Genomic DNA, 25,518 nt, shown 5'->3' on the forward strand with positions numbered 1-25,518 from the left:
ATAAATCTTACCAGAGATGTAAAAGACTTATACAAAGTAAACTACAATACACTTCTGCAAGAAATCAAAAGACACTTACATAAGTGGAAAAACATACCTTGCTCATGGATAGGAAGACTTAACATTATAAAAATGTCTCTTCTACCAAAAGCAATCTATACATTTTTTGCAATTCTGATCCAAATTCCAACGACTTTCTTTAATGAGATGGAGAAACAAATCCCCAACTTCATATGGAAGGGAAAGAGGCCCTGGATAAGTAAAAAAAAAATGGGAGGCCTTACTCTACCTCATTTTAGAACCTATTATACCGCCACAGTAGTCAAAAGAGCCTGGAAATGGTACAATAACAGATATATAGACCAATGGAACAGAATTGAGAATCCAGATGTAAAACCATCCACAAATGAGCAGCTCATGTTTGACAAAGGCCCCAAAACAATTAAATGGGGAAAAGACAGTCTTTTTAACAAGTGGTGCTGGTGTAACTGGATATCCACCTGCAAAAAAATGAAACAAGACCCATACCTCACTCCATGCACAAAAATGAGCTAAAAAATGATCAAACATCTAAATATAAAATCTAAAACAATAAAGATCATGCAAGAAAAAATAGGGACAACATTAGGAGCCCTAATACATGGCATAAACAGTATACAAAACATTACTAAAAATGCAGAAAAGAAACCAGATAACTGGGAGCTCCTAAAAATCAAACACCTATGCTCATCCAAGGACTTCACCAAAAGAGTAAAAAGATTACCTACAGACTGGGAAAAAAGCTTTTAGCTATGACATTTCCTATCAGCACCTGATCTCTAAAATCTACGTAATACTGCAAAAACTCAACTGCAAAAAGACAAATAACCCAATTAAAAAATGGGCAAAATATATGAACAGACACTTCACTAAAGAAGACATTCAGGTAGCTAACAGATACATGAGGAAATGCTCACAATCATTAGCCATTAGAGAAATGCAAATCAAAACTTCAGTGAGATTCCATCTCACTCCAACAAAGCTGGCATTAATCTGAAAAACACAAAACAGTAAGTGTTGGAGAGGCTGTGGAGAGATTGGAACACTTATACACTGCTGGTGGGAATGCAAAATGGTACAACCACTTTGGAAATCGATTTGGCACTTCCTTAATAAGCTAGAAATAGAACTACCATATGATCCAGCAATCCCACTCCTTGGAATATATCCTAGAGAAATAAGAGCCTTTATAAGAACAGATATATGCATAGTCATGTTCATTGCAGCACTGTTTACTGTAGCAAAAAGATAGAAGCAACCCAGGTGCCCATCCACAGATAAATGGATAAATAAATTATGGTATAGTCACACAATGAAATACAACGCATTGATAAAGAACAGTGATGAATCTGTGAAATATTTCATAACATGGCGGAATCTGGAAGGCATTATGCTGTGTGAAATTAGTCAGATGTAAAAGGAGAAATATTGTATAAGACCACTGTTATAAAACTTAAGAAATAGTTTAAACAGAGAAGAAAATATTCTTTGATGGTTACAAGAGGGGAGTGGGAGGAAGGGAGGGTGAGAGAGGGTATTCACTAACTAATTAGATAGTAGATAATAACTACTTTAGGTGACAGGAAAGACAACGCAAAATACAGGCAAGGTCAGCACAAATGAACTAAGCCAAAAGCAAAGAACTTTCCTGAATAAACTGAATGCTTTGAAGGCCAGTGTAGCAGGGGCGGGGCTTTGGGGACCATGATTTCAGGGAACATCTAAATCAAGTGGCATAATAAAATCTATTAAGAAAACATTCTGTGTCCCACCTTAGAGAGAGGTGTCTGGTGTCTTAAACGTTAGCAAGTGGCCATCTAAGATGCATCAATTGGTCTCAACCCACCTGGATCAAAGGAGAATGAAGAACATCAAGGACACAAGGTAAATACGAGCTCAATAGACAGAAAGGGCCACATAAACCAGAGATTACATCAGCCTGAGACCAGAAGAACTAGACGGTGCCCAGCTACACCTGATGACTGCCCTGACAGGGAACACAACAGAGAACCCCTGAGGGAGCAGGAGAGCAGTAGGATGCAGATGCCAAATTCTTGTAAAAAGACTAGACATAATGGTCTGACTGAGACTAGAAGGACTGGGGTGGTCATGGCTCCCAGACCTTCTTTTGGCCCAGGACAGGAACCATTCCCAAAGCCAACTCTTCAGAGAGGGATTGGACTAGACAATCGGTTGGAGAGGGATGCTGGTGAGGAGTGAGCTTCTTGGATCAGGTGGACACTTGAGACTACGTTGGGATCTCCTCCCTGGAGGGGAGATGAGAGGGTAGAGGGAGTTAGAAGCTGGCAAAATGGACAGCAAAAGAACGAGTGGAGGTAGGGAGCCGGCTTTCTCATTAGGGGTCGAGCAATTGGGAGTATGTAGCAAGGTGTATATAAGTTTTTGTGGGAGAGAGAGACTGACTTGATTTGTAAACTTTCACTTAAAGCACAATAAAAATTGAAAAAAAAAAAAAGGTTGACAGTTTGAAACCACCCAGAGGCTCTGCGGGAGGAAGACATGACAATCCGCTCTTGCAAAGATTACAGCCAAGAAAACCCTATGGGTGAGTTCTACTCTGTCACATGGAGTTGCTATGAGTAGAAAAGTGACTCAACAGCACCCAACAACAACAGCATAGGAGAGGCATGAATTATAAATCTTGTGAGCCAGATCAAAACTGTAATGGATTCTAACGAACCTGCAAATAGGAATCATTACTAGCAGTGCTGTGCCACAAATTGTAGCTCTGTCTATGGGTCATCGTCTTTTTGGAAAGGACTCACCAATATGTCTCTATCCTCCAATCACAAACATATTGAGTAGCAGGTTCAACATAGCTCGTCTGAACTCAGGGTAAAGAGGACACCGATCTAAAACTCATAAGGAGAATTAGAATTGACGACAAAGGTACATCACCACTCTGAATGGCCAAATGCTTTCAGTGATGGAATCCAAGAAAAGCAAAGTCTTCTTTCTGTAAGGCTAGCTTCACTAACTGAGTGGGCCCTAAGAGGGAACTTTGTTTATGATGATATTGAAGTTAGAATGTATGATTATTCCTCCAAAAAGCAAAGTATTTTGGATACTGGCCTGGGAATTTATCTTTTGGGTGATAAAAATCCATGTCAAATCATAGCCCTCTTCTCTAATAATTCAAATCAGTATGATACTGACCCCTAAGGAGAACAAAAACACATGGGGCAAGAGAGAGACCATGTCTCTTTTATTCACCATGTTATTCCCAATTTCCAGGGTTGTGCCTGGCACATGGGAGACACTAAATAAATAGGAGTCGAAATTAAAAAGCATGACTACTATGACATGTTCGTGACTCCTTTTAGCTGGTTTATTAAAATCCATTATAGTTTTGATCCAACTCATATGATGTATAATTCACGCCTTTTCCAGTTACTATATTATTATTGAAAACCCTGGTGGTGTGGTGGTTAAGAGCTACAGCTGCTAACCAAAAGGTCAGCAGTTCGAATCCACGAGGTGCCCTTTGGAAACTACTCTGTCCTATAGGGTCACTGTGAGTTGGAATCATCTTGATGGCAACAAGTTTGGTTTAATTTTTGAACCAAAAATTATATTATTATTGTTGGATGCTGTCAAATAGCTTTTCTACTTTTTGTTTTTACTCATAGCAACTCCATATGACAGAGTAGAACTGCCCCATAGTGTTTTCTTAGCTGTAATCCTTATGGAAGTAAATCTCCAGGTCTTTCTTCTGCAGAGCTGCTGGGTAGGTTCGAACTGCCAACCTTTTGGTTAGCAGCCCAGTGCTTAAACATTCGTGCCACCAGAGCTCCTTCCAGCTAATGTTGTATCTATAAAATGTTCACATTAATTCAGGGGTTGAATAAGTGAATAAACATATAATCTGTTACTAATAAGCTCACAGGATAATGGAAGAGACATCCCCCCCGCCATTCATGTGTCTCCCTTAGCACTTATCACTCTGTCTCTCAAAGAAAAGCACAGAGGAGAACTAACTTCACAGCACCACTTATTCAGCACCATCTGGCTCCACTCAGGCATGGGAGGAACTTTGACCTGAGTTCTGATATATGGCTGGAGATTAGCTAGATCGTAAAGGGAGGAAGCAGAGGATGTATATTCCAGAAAAGGGAAGGAAGGGAAATTTAAAAAGCATGACTGGTAGGGCATGTTCAAGCCCAAGGATGTGTAAAAAAGAAACCAAACCAAACCGGTTGCTGTTGAGTCGATTTCAACTCATAGCGACCCCACAGGACAGGGTAGAACTGCCCATAGAATTTCCAAGAAGTGCCTGGTGGATTTGAACTGCCGATCCTTTGGTTATCCCACCAGGCTTTCCCAAGGATGTATAAGGAGTATATAAAATAAGGAGTCCTGGTTGCACAGCGGTTAAAGTGCATGGCTGCTAACCACAAGCTTGGCAGTTAGAACTCACCAGCCACTCAATGGGAGAAAGATGTGGCAGTCTGCTTCCATAAAGTTTTACAGGCTTGAAAACCCTATGGGGCAGTGCTACTGTGTCCCATAACGTTGCTATGAGTTGGAATCAATTCAACGGCAGTAGGTTTGGCTTTGGTTTATAAGAAAGAGCTGGAAGAAGAGTGATAGAAAATAAAATCAATGAGATAAACATCTAGCCTCATAGTCTCAGCTGTTTTGTCTTGCTTTAATAAATTTGAAATTTTGTACGTAGCATCCAAGTCCTTCCCATTCTGGCTACTTGCTAAGGTGTTTCTAACTCAAGAATTCTATTATTCTATCAACTAAACTCTGAAATACTCCTTTTGCCAATATGTAGATAGCTGTATATATTTAGGTCTACAGGGCTAGAAAAACTGTATCTATGGAAACTTATACATGTTAGGTACTCTTCACTTTTATTCTTCCATTATGTCGCTGTGATGAGGGTTCTATTCAAACAAGAATTTAAGTCCTACAAATGCTCCTCATTCCCATTTTCTTTTCCTCTGCTTTAGTCATGGGCAATGTTTGCAGACACATTTATTCACTGGCCCTCAGGTAACCAACCTACTGCCTTTGAGTCGATTTTGACTCATAGCGACCCTATAGGACAGAGTAGAACTGCCCCCAAAGGGTTTTCATCGAGCAGTTGGTGGATTCGAGCTGCTGACTTTTTGTTCAGCAGCCGAACACAACCACTGAGCCACCAGGGCTCCAGGCCCTCAAGTAAGGGATAATTGAATAACATACCCAAATAAAAAAAAATAAAATAACAAGCTCATTGCTGTTGAAATCAACTCGTAGAGACCCTATAGGACAGAGTATAACTGCCCCATAGGGTTTCCAAAAAGCGGCTGGTGGATTTGAACTGCCAACCTTTTGGTTAGCAGCCATAGCTCTTAACCACTGCGCCACCAGGGCTAGTAGTCCAGCACAAACCATTTGTGCCATCCAGACCCTGAGCATTTTATCTTTTTCCTACTTTTATTTAGATTACTATTGCTGTTATTCAAAACAACATAGAGCTGATGATTATTTCCATTCTACAGAAAGATTCCAGATTATTCAGTCGTTTTTGCAAGCTCTCACAGATCACAGCAGAAGAGCTAGGATCCAAACCTAAATATTCTTAACTATGAAGTTTGTGCTATTCGACATATTGCAGGCCTCTCTTTCATCCTTCATTCGAATTCATTCCAAGTCAACTTTTTTAAGGCTTAGCTATGTGGTGTGCCTCCTTTAACGTTTCCAAATTATTCCCCTGCCTTCTCTAGCAGCTTCTTCAATAAACGAAGGAATCCAAACCACATGGTGTGTGTTATTCAGGTCACATCTCCAGAAGGAATGTCACGTATGCCTAATGTTGTGTCTATAAACTGTTCACATTAATTCAAAATGCAAACTTCTGTGCTAAAAGGAGATGAAACGATTGTCAACTGCATTCAATACTTTTTTTTTTTTTAAAGAAATGAGAATTTGCATAGACTGACAGCTCACTTTGTTTCCACATTTAATTTTAATATTTGGTTGTGCTTACCCAAGGACAGCCGTGTTGGTTTGACACCCACAAAACCCCAAGGCCTGTTTTGAAGCTTGCAAATAGATGATAAATCAGTAAATAACATTATTTTTTAATGATGCCAATAACAAAGTGGTCCAAACAAGTCTGGATAAATGAAAAACACTTCTCAGTGTCATTTTATACACTCCCCCAGATATTCAAGAGATTACTTTTCTAAATCAGAACTTGAAGCAAAGTTCCCAGAGAGGAAAGTTCTCAAAGAAAATTTTCTATGTCTTAAAACATCTCTAAGATAACAAAAAGGTGCCTGGTTACACAGTGGTTAAGTGCTCTGCTCCTAACTGAAAATTCAGCGATGTGAACCCACCAGCAGCTCTGTGGGAGAACATACCTGGCGATCTGCCTCCCATGAAGATAACAGCCTAGGAAACCCTATGGGGTAATCCTACTCCGTTGTACTACTCCATAGTACACAACAACAACAGGATAACTAAGCCGGTACCTATTTATCTTTTGGTTTATCCTCTTTCAAAAAGCTTCAGAATTTGAATGCTCTGTAAGGTTCAGAAATGACTGCTAGCAAATTGGTAGAGAAGCTTCAGTGTAAATCACAGCTGTGAATAGCATTACGGATAGCCACATATGGAACTCTACACCGGGTATCTAAGTTATATCCCTACTAGTCGGTAATCTCGAGACTAAATTACCTCTCACAGCAAACACTGAAAAATAGATACTAAGGGCAGTGCTGTGTTTGACCAGAGCAATAATTTTAGGATTTTCAGTATTTGCAAAGGAAATTCTTTGTGAAGGCACCTTTGACTTATGATTTAAGAAAGAAATAGAAGGGAAGATATGAAGACTGGACATGATAACAGAGATTCAAGAAATCTATACAAGCAAAGAAAATCTCCATGTCTTTTGAGCCAAACCAAATAGGCATTTGCAACACAGAAAGTAGAAATGCAGATCTGTTATCTATTTTTCTAAGCTTGCACACCGTCCTTAATTACAGTTTAGGGGACAAAATGAAACATAAATGGCTTTTTATCAACCGAACGTTGCTGGAAGCATAAACAATAAATTATGAATTACTGAAGCAGAAGCCTTTTTGGATCATGTATGCATAATGCTGTTCTACATATTCGGGATCCCAGTTGGACCTAGTGTTTCATGCAAATTGAGCGCTACCTTTTAAGATTCAACACTGAGGAAACATCTTGTGCTTTACGAGGGTAAGAGCTGATGACTTTTATGGAAAAGGCCTTCGGTCAGTGTTTGGTGTTGAGTGTGGTACTGTGGGAACATCCACTATCTGAGTTAAGTAACACAGGTTTCACTTGTTGCTGAGGTGTGGTTGCCTGGGAAACCCATTAATAATGGATCCGGGGTAGCTGAGACCTGGAGGCATTTTTAAAGACCACTTGAGGAAAGAGATGCTATTTCAGAAAGTTCTTCGCCAGCTTAAAGCAGCCTGTGTAATGGAAGAACTTAAGGAGGTCCGAGGTGGCCTGGAAGAGGACAATTGGCTTACCAAGGTGGCCCTCTGCTCTGTGGATCATCGGGAAGGCGTTTCTGGTCCAGTTCAGCCTGGATGGGTCACAGCTGACTTAAGGTGGAGGAGAAAAGGACTGTTTCTCCCTTGATGCCTACATCCTGAATACAGGAGAGGAGTGCATGAGGACTCAGCTGGGGAGAAGAGGGAGGACAAAGGGTCAGCTCGGGCTAGCCTGAGGTCAGGGAAACCCACTTCCACTCTTAGGCAATCACTTTTGGTTTTCTGATGGGAGGAGCCTGAGGTAAGTTTATGGTAGTCAAAAATGCAAAAGAAGATAGTCTGTCTTTTCTTTAATTTTCCAGCCTAGATACCAAGATTCCTACAGAGTATGTGCTTTAGGGGTTCAGTGGTGAATTAAAATTACTTGATATGGTAGAATTAAAAGTGATTCTCACAAGTTGGAAGCTGGAGCTAGCCATTCTGTGAAGAAAGCTGAGCTCCATTTTGGCAAAGGAGAAATAGAAAAGTATGCCTTCCTATTCAAATCCAGATCCAGGTATCCTGCAGCTATTTCAGTGGCTGGTAAATATTTTCATTCTCCCCTTCTCCTCCTTTTCCCTTTATTGCACAGAAAAAAAAAGAAAAAAATTTTTTTTGTCTTTCTATTATAATACCCTTTAGATTGTAACACATTGCTGAGCAGGTTTCTTGCAATGCATTTTAGTGAGGGAAAGGGTTTTCCAATTGCTGATGAGACTGCATTCAGATCACTGTACAATATTTTACAGGTAAATAAATCTTCAGAGTTAAAGCTGCAAAGAGATCTGGTTAAGAATGATAAGCCAGAGGAGAGGTAATATAGTTAGGGAATAAGGAGTTCACATAAAGAGGATTGTGTTCTCATTTACTAGTGAGTCTTTTCTATATGCCAGACATTGTGCTAAGAGCTGCCTAGGCCCTAGGGTACAGATCTCAGCCAAGGCCTTCCCTACGAGGTATTACAGATGAGGAAACTGAGGCTTTAAATAACTTGCCTATAGTAACAGTGTGCTTACAACAGATGCTTCTAGAGGGGGAAAAGAAGGGGGATAAGAAAATATACCACATGAAGTAGGCAAATCAGTTGAGATGGAAACTCCTAAGAAAAAAACCAAGAAATCAAACCCACTGCGGTCGAGTCGATTCCAACTCATAGCGACCCTATAGGACAAAGTAGAACTGCCCCATACAGTTTCCAAGGAGTGCCTGGCGGATTCGAACTGCTGACCTTTTGGTTAGCAGCTGTAGCACTTAACCACTATGCCACCAGGGTTTCTGAAACTCCTAAGAAGATGTATGAATTATAGTGTAAAAAGGTTAATGTACAAAATAACAGGTAAACTGTTGAGATTACACAAGACGCATTGATTCCAATGCTCTAGTCAGCATCTATATTGTTTAAATCAATTACAAAGTTATGCCTTTAGAGTGAAGTTTTAGCAATAAGGTTTTGGTCAAAGAAAAGACACCAAGAAGAGGAAAAAGAGTTCAGGGTCATCAGGTAGTGTGGTTCTCCACTGTCTTTTCTTAAGCACAATCAAGCTATAAATAGTAACAAGCTGCCCTTCAGCAACTAAGACCAAGTTCACTGCCTACCTCTCTCCATCCCACAGACTCTCCATACAGAGCAAGATTTTTTATTTCCCCCATATCTTTATACACATGATTCCAATATTTCAGTATAAAACATGAAGACTCCCATTTCGCCACACTACTTTCTGGCAATTATAATCACATCTTTGACCTATAATGTGCAGGTTGTTAAGAGCAGATTTCTGCAGCCTTCAAATTTTCTGCAAGCAAGACATTTCAGTATTTGTAAAAGGTCCATTTATCTTTCCTTCTCTTGTTATATTGAATTGTTGGATATCTTCCATTTTCATGGAATGGAATGGAAGAAGATGTTCAAATGTGATCGGCAAAACCCTTTCTGGAAATGCACCCAATTGGAATATGGAGAAACCAATGTCTGTGCCTTATCACTTAGAAAATTCAAGGTGCTATGATTTTTTACGTGGACATGTGTTATGAATGACTCATCATATGTTTGACCTTTGATTCCAACTTTATCAGTATTGAAGGTTGCTTTCTTATTCTGGCAGACAGATAATTCTCATATATTAAGAAGGAGAATTATTTGTGAAATCATTCAACTGTGTAGGAGACAAGAGACAGCTAATTTCTATCTCATTTTGCCCTTGATTATGAATTAGTCAGCTGAAAATTGCATTACGTCCATCCTCTATGAGAGAAGAGAAAGATCCTGCTAACTTCAAATTGAAAACATGACTGCAAGTTACTTAGAAAGTGCCAAATACTGAAACCATCTCTCATAAAGATCTAATTAAATAGGAGGTTCATCCATCCATCAATTACAGATTTGAATATATTGGCCATCTCAAAATCTCAGCCTTGTCTGGTAGGCTGGGACCTATAAATTATAGTACTCTCAGTGGGGAAAAATCAGCTATTGACCATTTTAAAGTTTATGCTAATAAGAAAGAACCAATTCTAAATATGATTATACCATCTGACTCTCTCCATGTTTCAAACATAAAATACATACTATTTTTTTAAGTAAATAATGTCTATGTTTAGATTTTTTTGTTGTTGCTTATGTGTGTTCTCATCATTTACAAAAAATTGGCAAAAGACGTAAAGAATCAAACTATCTATCACATTTTAAATTTAACATTTTTTTTTTCCATTACCTTAATTGTTTCTATGTTTAAGAAGAGACGGATTGTTTTGTCTGGTTTCATAGTAACTATCAAAACCAAGATGTCAAAATAGTGGCAGTCTATGGAGAAAAACTCATAAATTTCTCATGTAGGAAAAGAGAGCCAGAGTACCAACTTTACATATCTCTTCCAAAGACCTAGGGGTTCATGATTTATTCTGTGGAGGAGATGATGAATATTTGGATCTTAAATTCAAAATTACAGTGAACATATGTCTGAGTTTTCTCAATACGGTCTTGTTTTATGGCTGTTTCCAGGCATAAATATAAATAGTGATCCCTTTTACTTTAAAAATGTCCCAGTAGGAACAATAAATTATATGGTCACTCTTTGAAAAATAAATAAGTAATAATTTAAAATAAACCGTTGTGATTCAGAGAGTGCTCTTTCTATCCCAAATCATTTTACAACCCCTAACACCTTGTTTTTCAATTATTACACACACACACCCACATACACAAATCTATGAGGTAAATCAAAACTGTAATTTTCATTTTCTAGTTTCAAAAGAGATATTCTATTTCAGGGTCTATTGAAACGTGAGGAGATCAATGGTACAGAAGGTTTCCGAAGTGTACAACTTGTTACTTTCTACTAATTCTAAAAATTAGAGAAAACATATGCAATTGAGTATGAAATTAATATACTGGAGGACTAAAGTCTCCTCTTTAGAAGCATTATAAATATAGTACAAAATCATATGTCCCCTGACACCCAATAGCACCTTTTCATTCATCAAACAAACATTTATGTATGCCTCCGTGGGCCATGCTTATAACAGGCATATCTTGAAATTGTGGAATGTACAAGAATCACCAAGGAGCTCAGAACTTTTGGTGCGGGAAAACATTTCTTCACAGGGTATTTTAAAAGATAGGAGTGTTTCATATGAAAAAATAATGACTGATAACTATTAGCTCACATTCAAAAGCCTGGACCATCACTTACATATAGACTTTCAGCTGTCTTTGATATATTCATGTGACTTCCATTAAAAAGAATTATTGGCAGTGTTAACTGAGGAACAAAGATAATATATTTGGATTAGAGCTCTCAGTTAGGGGTGGCTAATAAATGAACACTCCATTACTGAGGAGAAAGGACATATTTGTGTCTCCTTAGTGTTTTTAATAAAGGAAGCCACGTTAATGAATAATATCTAGATAGTAAACTCCTCATTTCCTTTTCTGTGATACACCCACATTTATCAGAGTATCTGCGAAGAACTAAGTAGCATTATGTCAAATGGTGAGGCCATACTATATTGAAAAAGAGCCATCAAATGTCATTTTATTTTCTAAAGAAAGGTTTATTAAAGTTTAAGACCACCTTTAAGCAAAAGATAGTAAATAATCCCAACAGATGTGAGGAAAAGAATTTGAATCATCTAACTGAGTATAGCTTTTATATAGACAATCAGAAATCTAACCACATTCCTAGAGTAATGCCACTAGAGAGGCTGAGACAATACTTTAATTTTCCTAGTCATTCTAAATCAGCTGAAACTAAGATTTAAATACAGCTGAGCCAAAATAAATGTTTAAAAATCTTTGTTAAATACATAGCAGCTTAAAAAAAAAAGCTTTGGAAACAAAGATATACCGATGATAATAGAGTTTTATTTCATAATGCTCTATGACCTTCATATGTAATAGGCAATAGTTAAGGGAAACAGTGAATCCAAGCTTGGTCCTCAAGAAATAATAAAATGGATTGAATGTTTTCTGTGAGTGAAAAGACTTGACAATAAAATCAGTCCATATTAGTGCCAAAATAACACTGATAAAGAGTGTCCTTCAAAAAGGATTTTCTGATCTAATTACTGTTGTCAAAGTTGGTACAGGCTTAAAACAAATAACTCTAATATGTACCCACAAACCAGGCAAAATTAGAATAGGCTTTCCCTAAAGACTTGGTAAACATTCAATTAAAACTTCACAATTGCAAAGTGTAAGCCAGCTTCTCCTCTATCAAATATCTCAGTATCTCAAAATTCTTGGAGCTTTCACGGGGGTTAATTCCTATTCTTCATTTTGTAAAAGTAAGGTGTTGGAAGTATTCCCTGGGATAAAATTAATTTTCCCATTAATAATTTTCTTATCTATTTTTTCAGTATTGGAAAGGTGGAATTGATATAATTACTATGCTATTAGGCTGATAAGCTGGATTTCAACTGCTTATGGGTGAACAAAACTTACTTTAATTCTATTTTCAGTCATGTTATACATTCATATTGTATTTTCCAATTGATGCTAAACTCTGTTTCACAAAGCTAATATATTTACCTTCATTTTTCTTGATGGTGAAATTCGGATTATTGACCATTTCTGGAAGAAGACTGTATAAGAAATAATGTCCATTTTTAGGGTCATCTTTGTCCATGGCACTCACTGTTTGGATGACCTGTAAAATAAAACTTGACATTAGCATTTCCGAGGACATTAAAGAGCTATGCTGTCTTTAAAAGCTGGGTGATGCTCCTTTTGAGGTCTGATATTTTGGCCTAAGGACACTTTTACAGCTTTTTAAATTATCTTGGATGGTTTGTGCCAAGGACAAGGAGAGAAACATTCATCATTTTCAAACCTCAGCCTTGATAAATTGGTGAAAATTAAAATCATTATCTTTCTGTCCATTTAGTGTCTGTGGCTTGAGATAGCAAAGTTAAGTGTATTTGAAAATTCCACTGAGAAATTACAGGTTCCTTTCCAAGCTGATTATATAGGAGCATTTAGAATAAGATTTGGAACTGTTACAGTGATTACAGTGTGGCTCCAGGAAGAAATGTCAGAGGGAAGGGATGTAAAACTTCAATCCTCGTAGCTCTTCTTTCATTTTACTCATCAGGTTGCATGTTGTTGTTGTTGTGTGCTATTGAGCTAATTCCGACTCATAATGACCCTACTGGACAGAGTAGAACTGCCTCCTAAGGTTGCCAAGGAGCTGCTGGTGGATTCGAACTGCCAACCTTTTTGGTTAGCAGCCTGAACTCTTAACCACTACGCCACCAAGGCTCCATTGTTACATGTGTTTGCCAATCAGAGTGTTCTTGGGCACCAACAGCACTGCAAGGAACCTCTCTGATGAGCTACACCAGTTCCCTTCCCAGAATGAATACTGTTTTGAAATCTATTGGATAAGACACGCAAGCAATGCTTTGGAGCGTACCCTGAGATGAATAAATTATAGGGATTAGAAGAATTACCACTGTGCAGAGAGCTGTTTGGATACATAGATACTGGGAATTGGTGCCAGTTGAATGTACTTGCTGCGTTGGCAAAGCTGCATTATCTTAGTGCTAAGCTTCTTCTTGGGATGTCAGAGAAGTATGTTAACAATTCATACTTATGATTCTGTGATATTAATTGCTTCAATGTGAAACACTGGACAAGATGTAATGTAGCAAATTAGGCTTATATTTCTATTGTAAACAACTACAGCATGATTTCTACAAAAAATGCCTATGAGGCATGGGATTCCTTAAAAAAAAATACTAACAGGGAATTGCTCTGAGGTTTATGGAATTTAGATGGTGTCATGACAATGACTAGTTTATTATGTCCCAATCAACTTTGCCAATTTCATTAAAAAAGAAAAAAAGGGATCACTTCTTCTTGAGAAAGGAATATCATTAATTTGTAACTTATCACCTCAGTGAGTGTGAGAATCACAATTTCAGAAAACTTTCAGCAGTTATGGAGCTTTGCAACGTGTCAAGAACATGCTACGTGACAGGAAATGCATTTAGGTTATTTTCAGGCATAAACCTCTTTCAAATTCATTTTCTTCCTTGTTTTTATAGATGTTCTACATCTCTTGAGGCCCTTGTTCAATGCCTTATAACTAGTTACAATTGTACTTAGCTGGAGTGACAACATCACATGAAAGAGTACAAAATACATCTTCTGGGGAGATAGTGTAGTAGTTATTAAGAGATAGGATTCTGGAATCAAGCTACATTGATAGAAGTCACAGGTTCACTCTTCACTCATTGTGTGACTTTGAGGGAGTTAGTTATTTCTGAAACTCCGTTTCCACATGTGCCTAAAATACAAACAAAAACAGCACCTTTTCTCATAAGGTTGTTTTGGTTATTGATGAGGTAATTCATGTAAATCTCTTAACAGAGTTCTAGTTCCTAATTAATGCCCGATAAGTGTTACCACTAAAAAACCATTGCCATCTAGTCATTCCAACTCATAGCGACCCTATAGAACAGAGTAGAATTGCCCATAGGATTTCTATGGCTGTACGTCTTTATGGAAGTAGACTGCCATATCTTTCTCCCATGTAGCAGCTGGTGGAGTGGAGTAGCTGGACAGTTTGAACTACTGACCGTTCGTTTAGCAGCAGAGTCCTTAACCATGGGCAACAAGGGCTCCTCCAATAAGTACTAGTTGTAACTATTATTACTGTTATTTTTATAAAGGGTGACTTTCATCTATTCACGACCTAGTGCTTCAATAACTGATGTTACCCACACAGAAGCCCAGCCTTTTCAGATTAGAAAGGGCTTCAATTATATTTGGTATATCTAATATACCTAGCATATTTACCTTAACTTTTAAGTGCAGAAGAGGCCCAGGCATTCCAGTTTTGCAGAAATAAGCACATATGAAAGCGTGAAGGGAAAAACTTGAAACACTGATATTTGTTTTGTGAACAGCCTACATGTCAAATATTTAACGGGAGACTACAAGTTGACGGCTTCACCTGGAATCATTCTAGATGTTCATTTTAGAAAATTAAAGGGATGATTGTTTTTGACCAGTTATATGGACTAGAGGGGAAAAAACTACTTGTGGGCAAGTGTAACAACCCCTCCCCCCTCTACCCAATCTGGTCTCAATGGGACTTCTGTTCCCAGGTGCAGCTGTTGAAGTAAGTTCTGAAGTGTGAATACTTTCAAAGAAGGAGTGCAAATGAAGGAAGGATTTGTTGGTATCCTGGGGTAGAAATCAGCCTTAAAATTAAATGCATTCCTGTGATATACTTAATGGGTAGAATTGCTATAAATAACATCACTCATAATGTTTCTAAGTAATTTGCACTAAAAAGGCTCATGATGCTGGCTAGTGGATAGACTTAAGAGGTATTTGATTAGCTAAGCCATCACCTTCAAAACAGAGAAGCAATCATTTAGTTCACATGAAGTAAAGGAGCAATACTACCTGCCATACCACATCTGAGAAGTTTGGTTTATACACCACACCTGCAACAGACATGCATTTTTCCCACAATTTATTTAAGCCAGTAACCCTTTTGACACGGAAATTATCAAGCCCCACCCCAAAACTACTGAATCAGAATATCTGGGGGTGGGACCTAGCCATTTACAAACAGCCCATTTCTGGGTGATTCCAATGCACACTCAAGTCTCAGAACCACTGCTTTAACCAAGGGAAAGTATTGGTGTTCACAACTCACTTATTATTCATTAGGAGAGTTTGCATTGTCAAGTTCAAGTCAAGTTCAGTGAGTGATGTATTGGGGAGAAAGTGACTGAAATGGTGAATCTCTAAATCATCTTCCAAATATTCCATAAACTAGCTATGGTTAAAACTTTGGTTTCAGCCATGATTGATGCTTCTTTTTACTTTAATGCAGATGGCCACAACCTGGGAATTTTATCTAAAAGAAGATGCCCAGTAGATCACCTGAAGGACTTTGTGCCATTAGAATGCATTAAGATGCCCATATTAGAAAGGCTGAAATTTTCATTGATGTAATAACATCTGAGTACACTCAGCTTTAAACAGGAGAAGAAAAAGAGTAACAGGTTTACCCAAGAAAGTGCATCTCCACAGAGCTGATTATAGAGACACCCTGAGCACATGACAGATGTAAACTGGACACATTTCCCACTGTGAGCAATTATGATCTCAATTGATTTTTTTAAAAAATAATTGGACAACAATTCTATGGAAATGATATAAAAATTTCTGGAGAGGTCACACATATTTAAATGTATGTAGTTTATATATTTTCCTTTCTACTGACAAAATTAGGATGCAATTGAAAAATCCAGTGTTTGATAATTCAATGTGGATCAATTTCAAGGAAAGCTGAAAGCAAAATAGATATATTTTATCAGACAGATGAAGCATGTTTAGGATGTTGGGATGAGGGAATGTATTCCAGGGTCATGCTTGGGTTTCTATGGAAGCAGACTCTGTTCTATTCCTTGAGACTACTGGTTTGAAATCCAAGAACCTTCCCAACATATGAAACTGAAAAATTTTTTAAAGCATTATCATAGTTCTAACCAGCCCTAGTGGCACAATGGTTAAGCACTCCCCTGCTAACCAAAAGGTCAGAGGTTAGAACACACCAGCTGCTTCACAGGAGAAAGGTGTGGCAGTCTGCTTCTGTAAAGATATACAGCCTTGGAAATCCTATGGGCAGTTCTAATCTCTCCTATATAGCATGAGTATGAGTGAACTTAATAGCACCCAAAAACAAATCATAACTCTATTTCTATTTTTTAAACCTATCAATCAGTGATAAATAATGCTAAACCTATAAGAGGTTGTTTTTGTTAAGGGAGCTTATTATGCTTTATTTTGGACTAACCAAAAAAAATCAAACCCATTGCTGTTGTGTCAATTTCGACTCACAGTGACTTTATAGGACAGAGTAGAACTGCTACATAGGGTAAATCTTTATGGGAACAGACTGCCACATCTTTCTCCCACAGAGCGGCTAGTGGGTTCAAACTGCCAAACTTTTAATTAGCAGCTGAGTGCTTAACCACTGAACCATCAGAACCCCTTATTCTGGACTATTTAACATTAACTCAAGAGTATTTAACAGCAGTGGGTATGGCCGCATTATTAACTTCAGAAAATGCAAGCAGCCAGCGAAAAAATATATTTCTCATTATGTGAATTGTTAAAAGGCATTGGAATATTATTGGATCTATTAGAAAATCCCCTGTGAGCTCCTATAGATAGTATTCATTGATTGGTTCATAGGTGCCAGGCATGGCGATACCTAATGAGAGTTTTTTAATTTTTTTCCTCCCCTCATTACTATTAGAACAATATCTTGCACATGATAGCCATAAATGACTACATGAATGAAAAAAATGATGTCAGGCCGTTTTTTCACATCATCAGTAATCCTCACATAACCTTGAGAGGTAGATATAAGAAACCTATTGCACCCGAGTGCATCAAAGACGTGATATATCAGATATATTCGATTCCAAACTCCTTGTCTCCTCTCTCTATCCCCCATATATCAGTCTCCCTCAAAACCTCGTTGGCACACGTACATTCTCTGTGTGTATATCAGTTACGTTGGGGCTTAGAGCTTCAATATTTTGCAGAGTGCATAAGGATCAGTCCATCCATCCTTGCTGCCCCTGTGCTTTTCTTTATGATTATAAAGATTCCCTTTTGATTCTGGCTGCTACATACAGCAAAATGAACAGGCGGGCGCCATAGCTTTATCTGAGTGTGGACAAGGTGAGAGTGGAGCCATCCATTTTAACTCTTGGAATGTTTCCCAAGGCTTCTGGAAGCTACATTTATTTTCTAGGAAGACTCAGAAATGAGAGCCAAAATGATATCTGCAATCACAGCACAGTCACTTTCTCAGGTAAAACTTAATTTTCCCTTTTTTGGCAAATCCTACTCTAGCGATGTGTGTTAGAAGGCAATGGGAAGGGGAGAGATGACAGAAAGGGTAAGTCAAAGGAAGTGCAGAATAGATAACATATTTTTTGGTTTTCTACCCAATCCTCTGCTTGTTACTACCAGCTTATTTCCAATTACCAATACTAAGTTCCCTGAAATACTAACTTCTTTATCTTAGAGCAAGAGTTTTCAACTTGATGGAGGAAAAAAATGATCCATTAATGGGATTAGCTGGCCCAAATTGGCCCAACTTGAATGTAAAGTAGTATGGAATTCTTTACATATGCGTATTTATGAGGGGACAGTCCATAGCCCTTATTAGATTATAAATGGTATGCATAGCCAAATGAAACAAAACAGAGGATAAGAATATTTTCCTAAAAGAGAGGTTCTTGAAATGAGAATTACGCATACAAGACAAACCAAATTATAACAACGATGCTTAACTGAGAAAGGGGGAAATATAGATATGCCTGAAATTGTTTCCAAATCCACACAGTTATCCCACATCCCCGATTATTTCAAAGACTGCATAATGTAGTTCAAATAAAAACATGTTTGTATATATTTAATGGGCGTTGCCTATATATTTTGGATAACTTGATACATTTTTCTTTTCCTACCCATTGAAAACATTTTACCATGTCACTGTTTTTCACATGAATATATTCTTCTTTAAAAAGTATTAGGTAGTTATTCAGAACACGTACCAGAGTTCTGAACTACAGAAACTCCAATGAGAGGTTGTAGATAAGATTCCGTGTGTCTATTTTAAACCCTAAGTGAGCTCCTCAGTCCTCTGGGCAGGTATTTGGGACTTGTGCCTTTTTAAACCACCTAGAGCTTTTGACATTTTCCTCTGTGTCACTCCTTTTCACTTGTCCTACACTTACTGAGCCTAACTTGAAGAAAAGTGATACAAAGCAAGGGATCCTGAAGAATATGTTTATATAATGTTTAGATTTTCCTGTTCCTCCTGGCTTTTATTTTCTTTTGCTGGATCCTGCGTGTCTCGTGTGTATTTTGTACTAAGCTCATATAATCAATATTAAAAAACAAAAAAACCTACCCCATATCTTGTCCTGCTTTAAAAATTCTTCAATAGTTACCTCTCCTTGTCATTGTTGTTAGTGGACATCTAGATTCAGACCCATGGTGACCCCAGGTGTGTCAGAGTAGAATTGAGTTTTATGGTGTTTTCAACGCTGTGACCTTTTGGAAGCAGATTGTGTGGCCTGTCTTCTGAGGTGCATCTGGGTGGGTTCAAGCTGCCAATCCTTCATTCAGTAGTTGAGTGCTTAACCGTTCACACAAAACCAAGGCTCCCTGGGTGGTGAAAATGGTTTGCACTTGGCTGCTAGCAGAAAGGTCTGTGATTCAAGCCCACACAGTAGTACCATGGAAGAAAGCCCTGGCAATCTGCCTCTGTAAAGATTACAGCCAAGAAAAGCGTATGGAGCTCAGCTCTTCTCTGTAACACATGGGATCACCAAAATTGACTCAATGGGGTAATATCTCTCATTAAACCAAACCAAAACAACTAAACCTGTTGCCGTCAAGTCAGTTCCGACTCATAGCAACCCTATAGGACAGAGTAGAACTACCCCATAGGGTTGCCAAGGAGCACCTGGTAGATTCGAACTGTCAGTCTTTTGGTTAGCAACCATAGCTCTTAACCACTACCCTACCAGGGTTTCCATACCTCCCATTAATAGAGGGAAATCTACATTTCTCAGCACAACTAGGAAGTCTCAACTTCCTTTTAAATCATATTCCTTCCTGCCCCCCATATTAACCCTCTACTTTATCACTTCATAGGAGTATTTCCTGATGCCCCCTTAACATTTAAACATGGTTTCCTGAGCTGAGAATACATCCTATTGCTTTATCCTCCTGGAGCAAGATTTCACCAACTGCTCCATTACCGCCAGTTCCTTAATTTTCTCTGAGGCAAATTTAAGACATTTTATAATCAACTGACCAGATCAGACCAGACCCATTGCCTTCGAGTCAATTCTGAATCATAGTGACCCTATAGGACAGAATGGAACTGCCCCATAGGGTTTTTAAGGAGCGGCTGGCAGATTCAAACTGCCAACCTTTTGATTAGCAGCTGAGCTCTTAATCACTGCACCACCAGTGCTCCTTATAATCAGCTATGTTTGGTAAATGTCAAAACCCATATAACCCTCTTGAAGATTCATATGCATTTATAAATGATAAGGAATTGTACAGTTAAATGAAACCAACAGAAGACAATGCTGTTTAATTTTGTTTAGCTTGGTGCTTCCCAACATTACTAAACACCCACACCACCCCCCCATATATTGACATGTTACAGCATAAGTTTTTTCTCAGACACTCACTTTGAGAAATGCCACCCTCAAGAACTCCACCCGAGTCTCATCGTCCTAAAAGGCTTTATCAACCCTGTGTGAAGGTGCTATACCCACATATCTTAGCAGTTACAGCTCTTTCATCATTTTCTTTTCTGGCCTTCCAATTATGTGTCAGCTCTGCTTGGTACCAGGCCTTACTTGATTTATGTCACTAAAACAATGCCTAGGCCTAAAACTTCCTACTACCTAGAATCAATTTTACTTTCTTCCAAAAGCGATGCCCATCAACATGGCTTCCATGAACACATGGAAACAAGTATACACACGTGCCCATTTTTCTTCCATCCTAACTTCTTGTTCAGGCTGGAAATAAAAGAATACACCAGTCTATGAAATAGCCCAGGTTTTTTATACAGTCTTTCACAGAATTTTCTCCATGGATCATCAGTATCAATGAGATTGGGGGCTAGAATAAAACATACAGAATTTGGAACCACACAAGACTTTCAGCCATTGCATATAGAGTCTGCAAACATGGCTTGGGAAAAGATTTAGAAAGAATACTTTCCTGTAAATTGATTGCAGGGAATTTGAAAAAAATAATTATAAAAACAAACAAACAAACCCAGTGCCATCGAGTCAATTCCGACTGATAGTGACCCTATAAGACAGAGTAGAACCGCCCCACAGAGTTTCCAAGGAGCACCTGGCGGACTTGAACTGCCGACCATTTGATTAGCGGCCATAGCACTTAACCACTATGCCACTAGGGTTTCCAAAATGATTATATTGATCCACAAATTCATGGAGAGAGGAATGATGTATGAGACCTTGCCTTCACCCTAATAAATAAAACTCTAAGAAATTATTAGGAAGAGTTATTCCAATACAGGGCAATAGTCCTCTCTTAAGTTGACACATTTAGAAATTATTTATAGTGTGTTGCTTTGAACCATAAAGCTCATAAAGATATAACACTAACAAACAACAATAAAACCAACAAAGACAATACTAATAAAGAACACTTTACTTTTGAGACTGATTAAAATATCAATGACTAATAATTACAAGTACTAAGAACTTCAATATATCCATAGCTATTTGTCTTTCTCTTTCTAAGGTATGAGAGAATAACCTGTGAATGGCTAAGGTCCAAGGCTTCAAAACTAGTACTGCAGAGCTGGTACTCAAATTTTGGTTGTTCTAGCTTCAAACCCTTCAATTACGTTTTTTTATTTATGCTTCCTCCACCTGTGAAGTTGTGCTCTAAAAATTCATACTTCTGTTCATGACTCCAGAAATGTTTTTTTAACATACAATTTCCTCAAATATTGTTTTATGCCTTTCAATAATTTACCACCTCTTTACTCCACCCAAAATGAAATGAAAATAATGTTTTATGCATTTCGTTGAAGCCATCAATTTCATCTCAGTTTTAAAATCAATCCTGTCTCCCTCTTGTATATGCAGATAGGTCCTGAAAGATGCCTGCTGGCAGGAAAGTTAAAATTAAATCTCCCATATTTATTGTTTTCATGAGTGTTATAAAACATGCTAATTTCATTTTATTATTTCACGTTTATTAGAAAAAGATCAACAGAACCTAGAAAATAAATACCTAAATAAAGTGGCATACCCATTCATTGGTGGTGTGTATCAATTTTTTTTATCAAGGGATAATTATTTTCATTTGTATCATTAAGCTGTGCTTCTTTTCATTTGAAACCTCATGGAATTCTTTTGAGTAAATTATGCCTTATTGATCACAGGGGTTGACTTTTTCTTTTTTTAAATGCTCATTCTTCATCAGAATCTGATTCTCAAGACCATCTTTCTAAGAAGTATATCACACAAGTGATGGATTTGCAAAGTTCTGCTGATCTGGGAATCATTGGGAGATCCTAGAAAGTGCAGGGGCTTTGGAGCAAACTTTGAAATCCATCTTTACCATGTTTCATCACCTTGGTTAGACCCTTATGCTTTTTCGGGCTCAGCTTCCAGAGCTGTAAGTTGTGGTTGCTAACACCAAACTCTTGGAGTAGTGGTGTTGATTATATGGTAGATGCTTGTACATATTATGGCATTTAGGTAGGTGGGCAGGTTTATCAATCCCTCCTCTCCATCTCCACTGCCACCATCTTAGACCAGGGACCATTTTCTTTTGCAGTTACAGACTCTTAAATGGTCTTCCTGCTCAACCGCGTGTGCACAAGAGTGAATATCCGTGTGTATGTGTGTGTGTAGATTTTATTCAAATATAAATCTCATTTTGTTCTAGTATCATTCTTGCTCATTATGCTCTATTCACAGATGTCTTCAATTCCTCAAACATACCAAGGTCTTTCTCCCTTCAGGGTCCTTGCACATGCTCATTCTGCTGGCTACAGGTCTCCTGCTGCCATTCTTTGCATGCCTAGTCTCTTATTTTTATAGATTCAGCTTAAATAACACCTGCATCAAAAGTAACTTTCTCTGACAACCTTTGTAAAGTAGATCCCCACTTTCTTTGTTCCTGTCTAGTTGCTTCAATATTTTGTTCAGTGACCTTTTCAAAATTCTAAATTAAAATATTTGTTCATTTTCTTTTCTCTCTATATATTTTTTAACAATTCCTTGTCCTCATTGGAAATCCTGGTAGCATAGTGGTTAAGTGCTATGGCTGCTAACCAAAAGGTTGGCAGTTCAAGTCCACCAGGCACTCCTTGGAAACTCTATGGGGCAGTTCTACTCTGCCCAATAGGGTTGCTATGAGTCGGAATCGACTCGATGGCAGTGGGTTTGGTTTTTGGTTTTCCTCCTCATAAAGCTCCAAAAGAAAGGACTTTTTTTTTTTTTGCCCTTTTCACATTGTTCCCCAGATTGTATTACAACTTTAGCACCTTGAAGATGCACAATCAATATGATCAATCATGAATGAATAATTTTTTACCTGAAGAGGTTTGATCGTGCACTGTGTGTATGCCTGTGGGTGTTTCCATGGTAATATCTGGGAAACTAATTTTTGAAATTAGTCATTGCTGAATGGAATGAACTGAAACATGCTTCTTAAATTTTGTGAATATCCATTACATGCCAAGCCTTGATTTAGTACCTCATCCAGAAGTACTGGCGAATATTTTCTTCTTCTTTTTTTTTTTTTTAACTGTGATATTCCCATGATAAGTAAATTTCTACATTGCTGCCATGTTGCTCAAAGAGAGAAATATGAGATTGAAAGAGATAAACAAAAGAATTTTTAATGCAGACATATAAAACTTGACTCCAAGTAGCACATGTTAACTTGTATAGATGGTGATAAGTTTTAAATTATACTCTCTTAGATTTAATTATAGTAACAGTGGAGGCTCTTTCCTGAAGGAGCAAGAGCTGAAAGAGTCTTTCACTTAACTGACTCTCAAACAATAAACAACCTCTGAGACTCAACATGGGACCTTGGCTCATACCTAGGAAGACAGTATTTTCAGTTCTAACTTTGCATCAATGCACTATCTGAAGCAAATCACCCTAATTCTGAATATATTGTAAGCAAGAGGTTAGCATCTGAAATAAAATCTAAGGAAGATCCTCTTCAGATAGCATGTAACTATGGAAGTCCCTTTGGCCAGCACTGGTCATTGAAGGTCTATGTTTTTCTTTCATGTTTGGTTCTGAGTGTGGTGGCATCAGGGATACTGAAGGAACATACTGGCTTCTCTGCATCTGTTACCTGTTCCTTCAACCACCTGGTCAGACTATAATTCTCTTCAGACAGAATATGCTTTATCTTCAGCTGACTCCTTTTCAGCACTTAATAGGTATTCCCTCTCTAGTGTAATGTGTCCTGTATTAAAGGGCCTTTTAATTGAGACAACTCTATTTCTCTCCATCTCTTCAGTCTCCTTCATGTCTGGAGCATATGAGGATTTTCTTATGATTCTATAATTTCTAATTCTCCTAAAGACACGTTTTCCAGGGAGTAAGCTCTAAGGGGGTAAACAATCAATATTTAGGGTGTTGATTGTCTATGAATTCCCAGTCTTTAGCCAAGTCTTGGCACATAGTTGGTGTTCAATTAAGAATCACTGACTGACCAAAATCTACCATCCCACTGAAGACATGAGCTGCCAGGCATATATGTGCCTTCTAATTTTGGAATTCCCAGCATATACTCCCATTTCTACCTTGGCCATTTGGGAGGAACAAGTGGAGAGTTTCTTCTTTATACATACTGTTAAATTGAGGGCCAAGTACTCTTTAGTGACCATATCATGCCAATATTGAACCAGGGTCTACATATGTACACCAACTTTTATCTTTTGACCTAAAGTACATTACTGTTTGGAAAAAAAAAAAAGTAGCTATCAGAAAAAACTATATTAAAATTCATTTATCAAAAAGAAGAGTTGATGAAAATTTTTTTCTGGTCAAAAGGAATTCATGTTGATTTTCAAGTAATAAGAACTGTGAGCTAGTTATTTCTCTGGTGGTAGGGTTGTTACTCCCTTGAGGGAACAAATTCAAGGGAATCATCACCTTTCAACTTAAGAATCACGAGAAGATGGTAGAAGGAGATATGATTTCCAATTCTACATTCAAAGCGAACCCATGCCTATTTTAGCACAATTGTGCCATGCATTGGAGATACACGCCTGGACAAGAGGGAAGCAGTCTCCTTTCTTTCCTTTCCTTTGATTCTGACTGTGCTTAGAGTCTTTTGTAGTGAAATCGAGTCAAGTACAATAGAATTCTGTATGTCCATGTTGATATGAGTTTTTATTTTGCGAGATGTTTTAAAAATATCTTTGCAGAAGCCCTCTCTGTCCAGACGGTTTACACTAACAGGGTTTTATAATAGCTTGCCCTTGATTATTGCTAATGATTTCCAGCTGCACCATTTCCCAACAAGCTGATCCCCTTGAGTTTAGCCTTAAATCCCTACCTTCCAGGCAAACCAGAGAATTTAAAGTCTCATGCACTTCTTTCTCTGAGGATGTTGTAAAGCAGACAGCAATTGGTGAAAAATGTTCACATAACTATGGCTTGACTGCTAATTCAGTTTTTGACATTTATTTTTCATGAGCATGTAATCACCTGATAATGAATACTCTAGTTTCAAATTGAGTCAGTCATCTGTAAGGCAACTAATCCCAGAGATGATGGAAAGTGTAGCTATGTTGAACTTACACAAGTGACCACTAATTAGAGTAGGTAACAAATATGAATTTTGAAAAAAAATGTAAAAATGAGATCATTTAGT

General features: G+C 37.9%; 1 protein-coding gene across 6 annotated transcripts in view; it reads right to left on the reverse strand.

The window, feature by feature from the left end:
• Window positions 1–25,518, reverse strand: part of CDH8 (cadherin 8) — a 420,824-nt gene that overhangs the window by 54,346 nt on the left and 340,960 nt on the right. For 5 of the 6 annotated variants that reach the window (XM_049864203.1, XM_049864204.1, XM_049864205.1 and 2 more), the window contains one exon: window positions 12,589–12,706. In XM_049864203.1, coding sequence (XP_049720160.1) covers window positions 12,589–12,706 — 118 coding nt within the window. Of the gene's footprint in view, window positions 1–12,588; window positions 12,707–14,298; window positions 14,348–25,518 lie in introns of those variants that run through there. The other variant, XM_049864208.1, reaches the window with a different exon arrangement.

This window comes from Elephas maximus, chromosome 21 (assembly GCF_024166365.1).
Source record: "Elephas maximus indicus isolate mEleMax1 chromosome 21, mEleMax1 primary haplotype, whole genome shotgun sequence".
NCBI lineage: Eukaryota > Metazoa > Chordata > Mammalia > Proboscidea > Elephantidae > Elephas > Elephas maximus.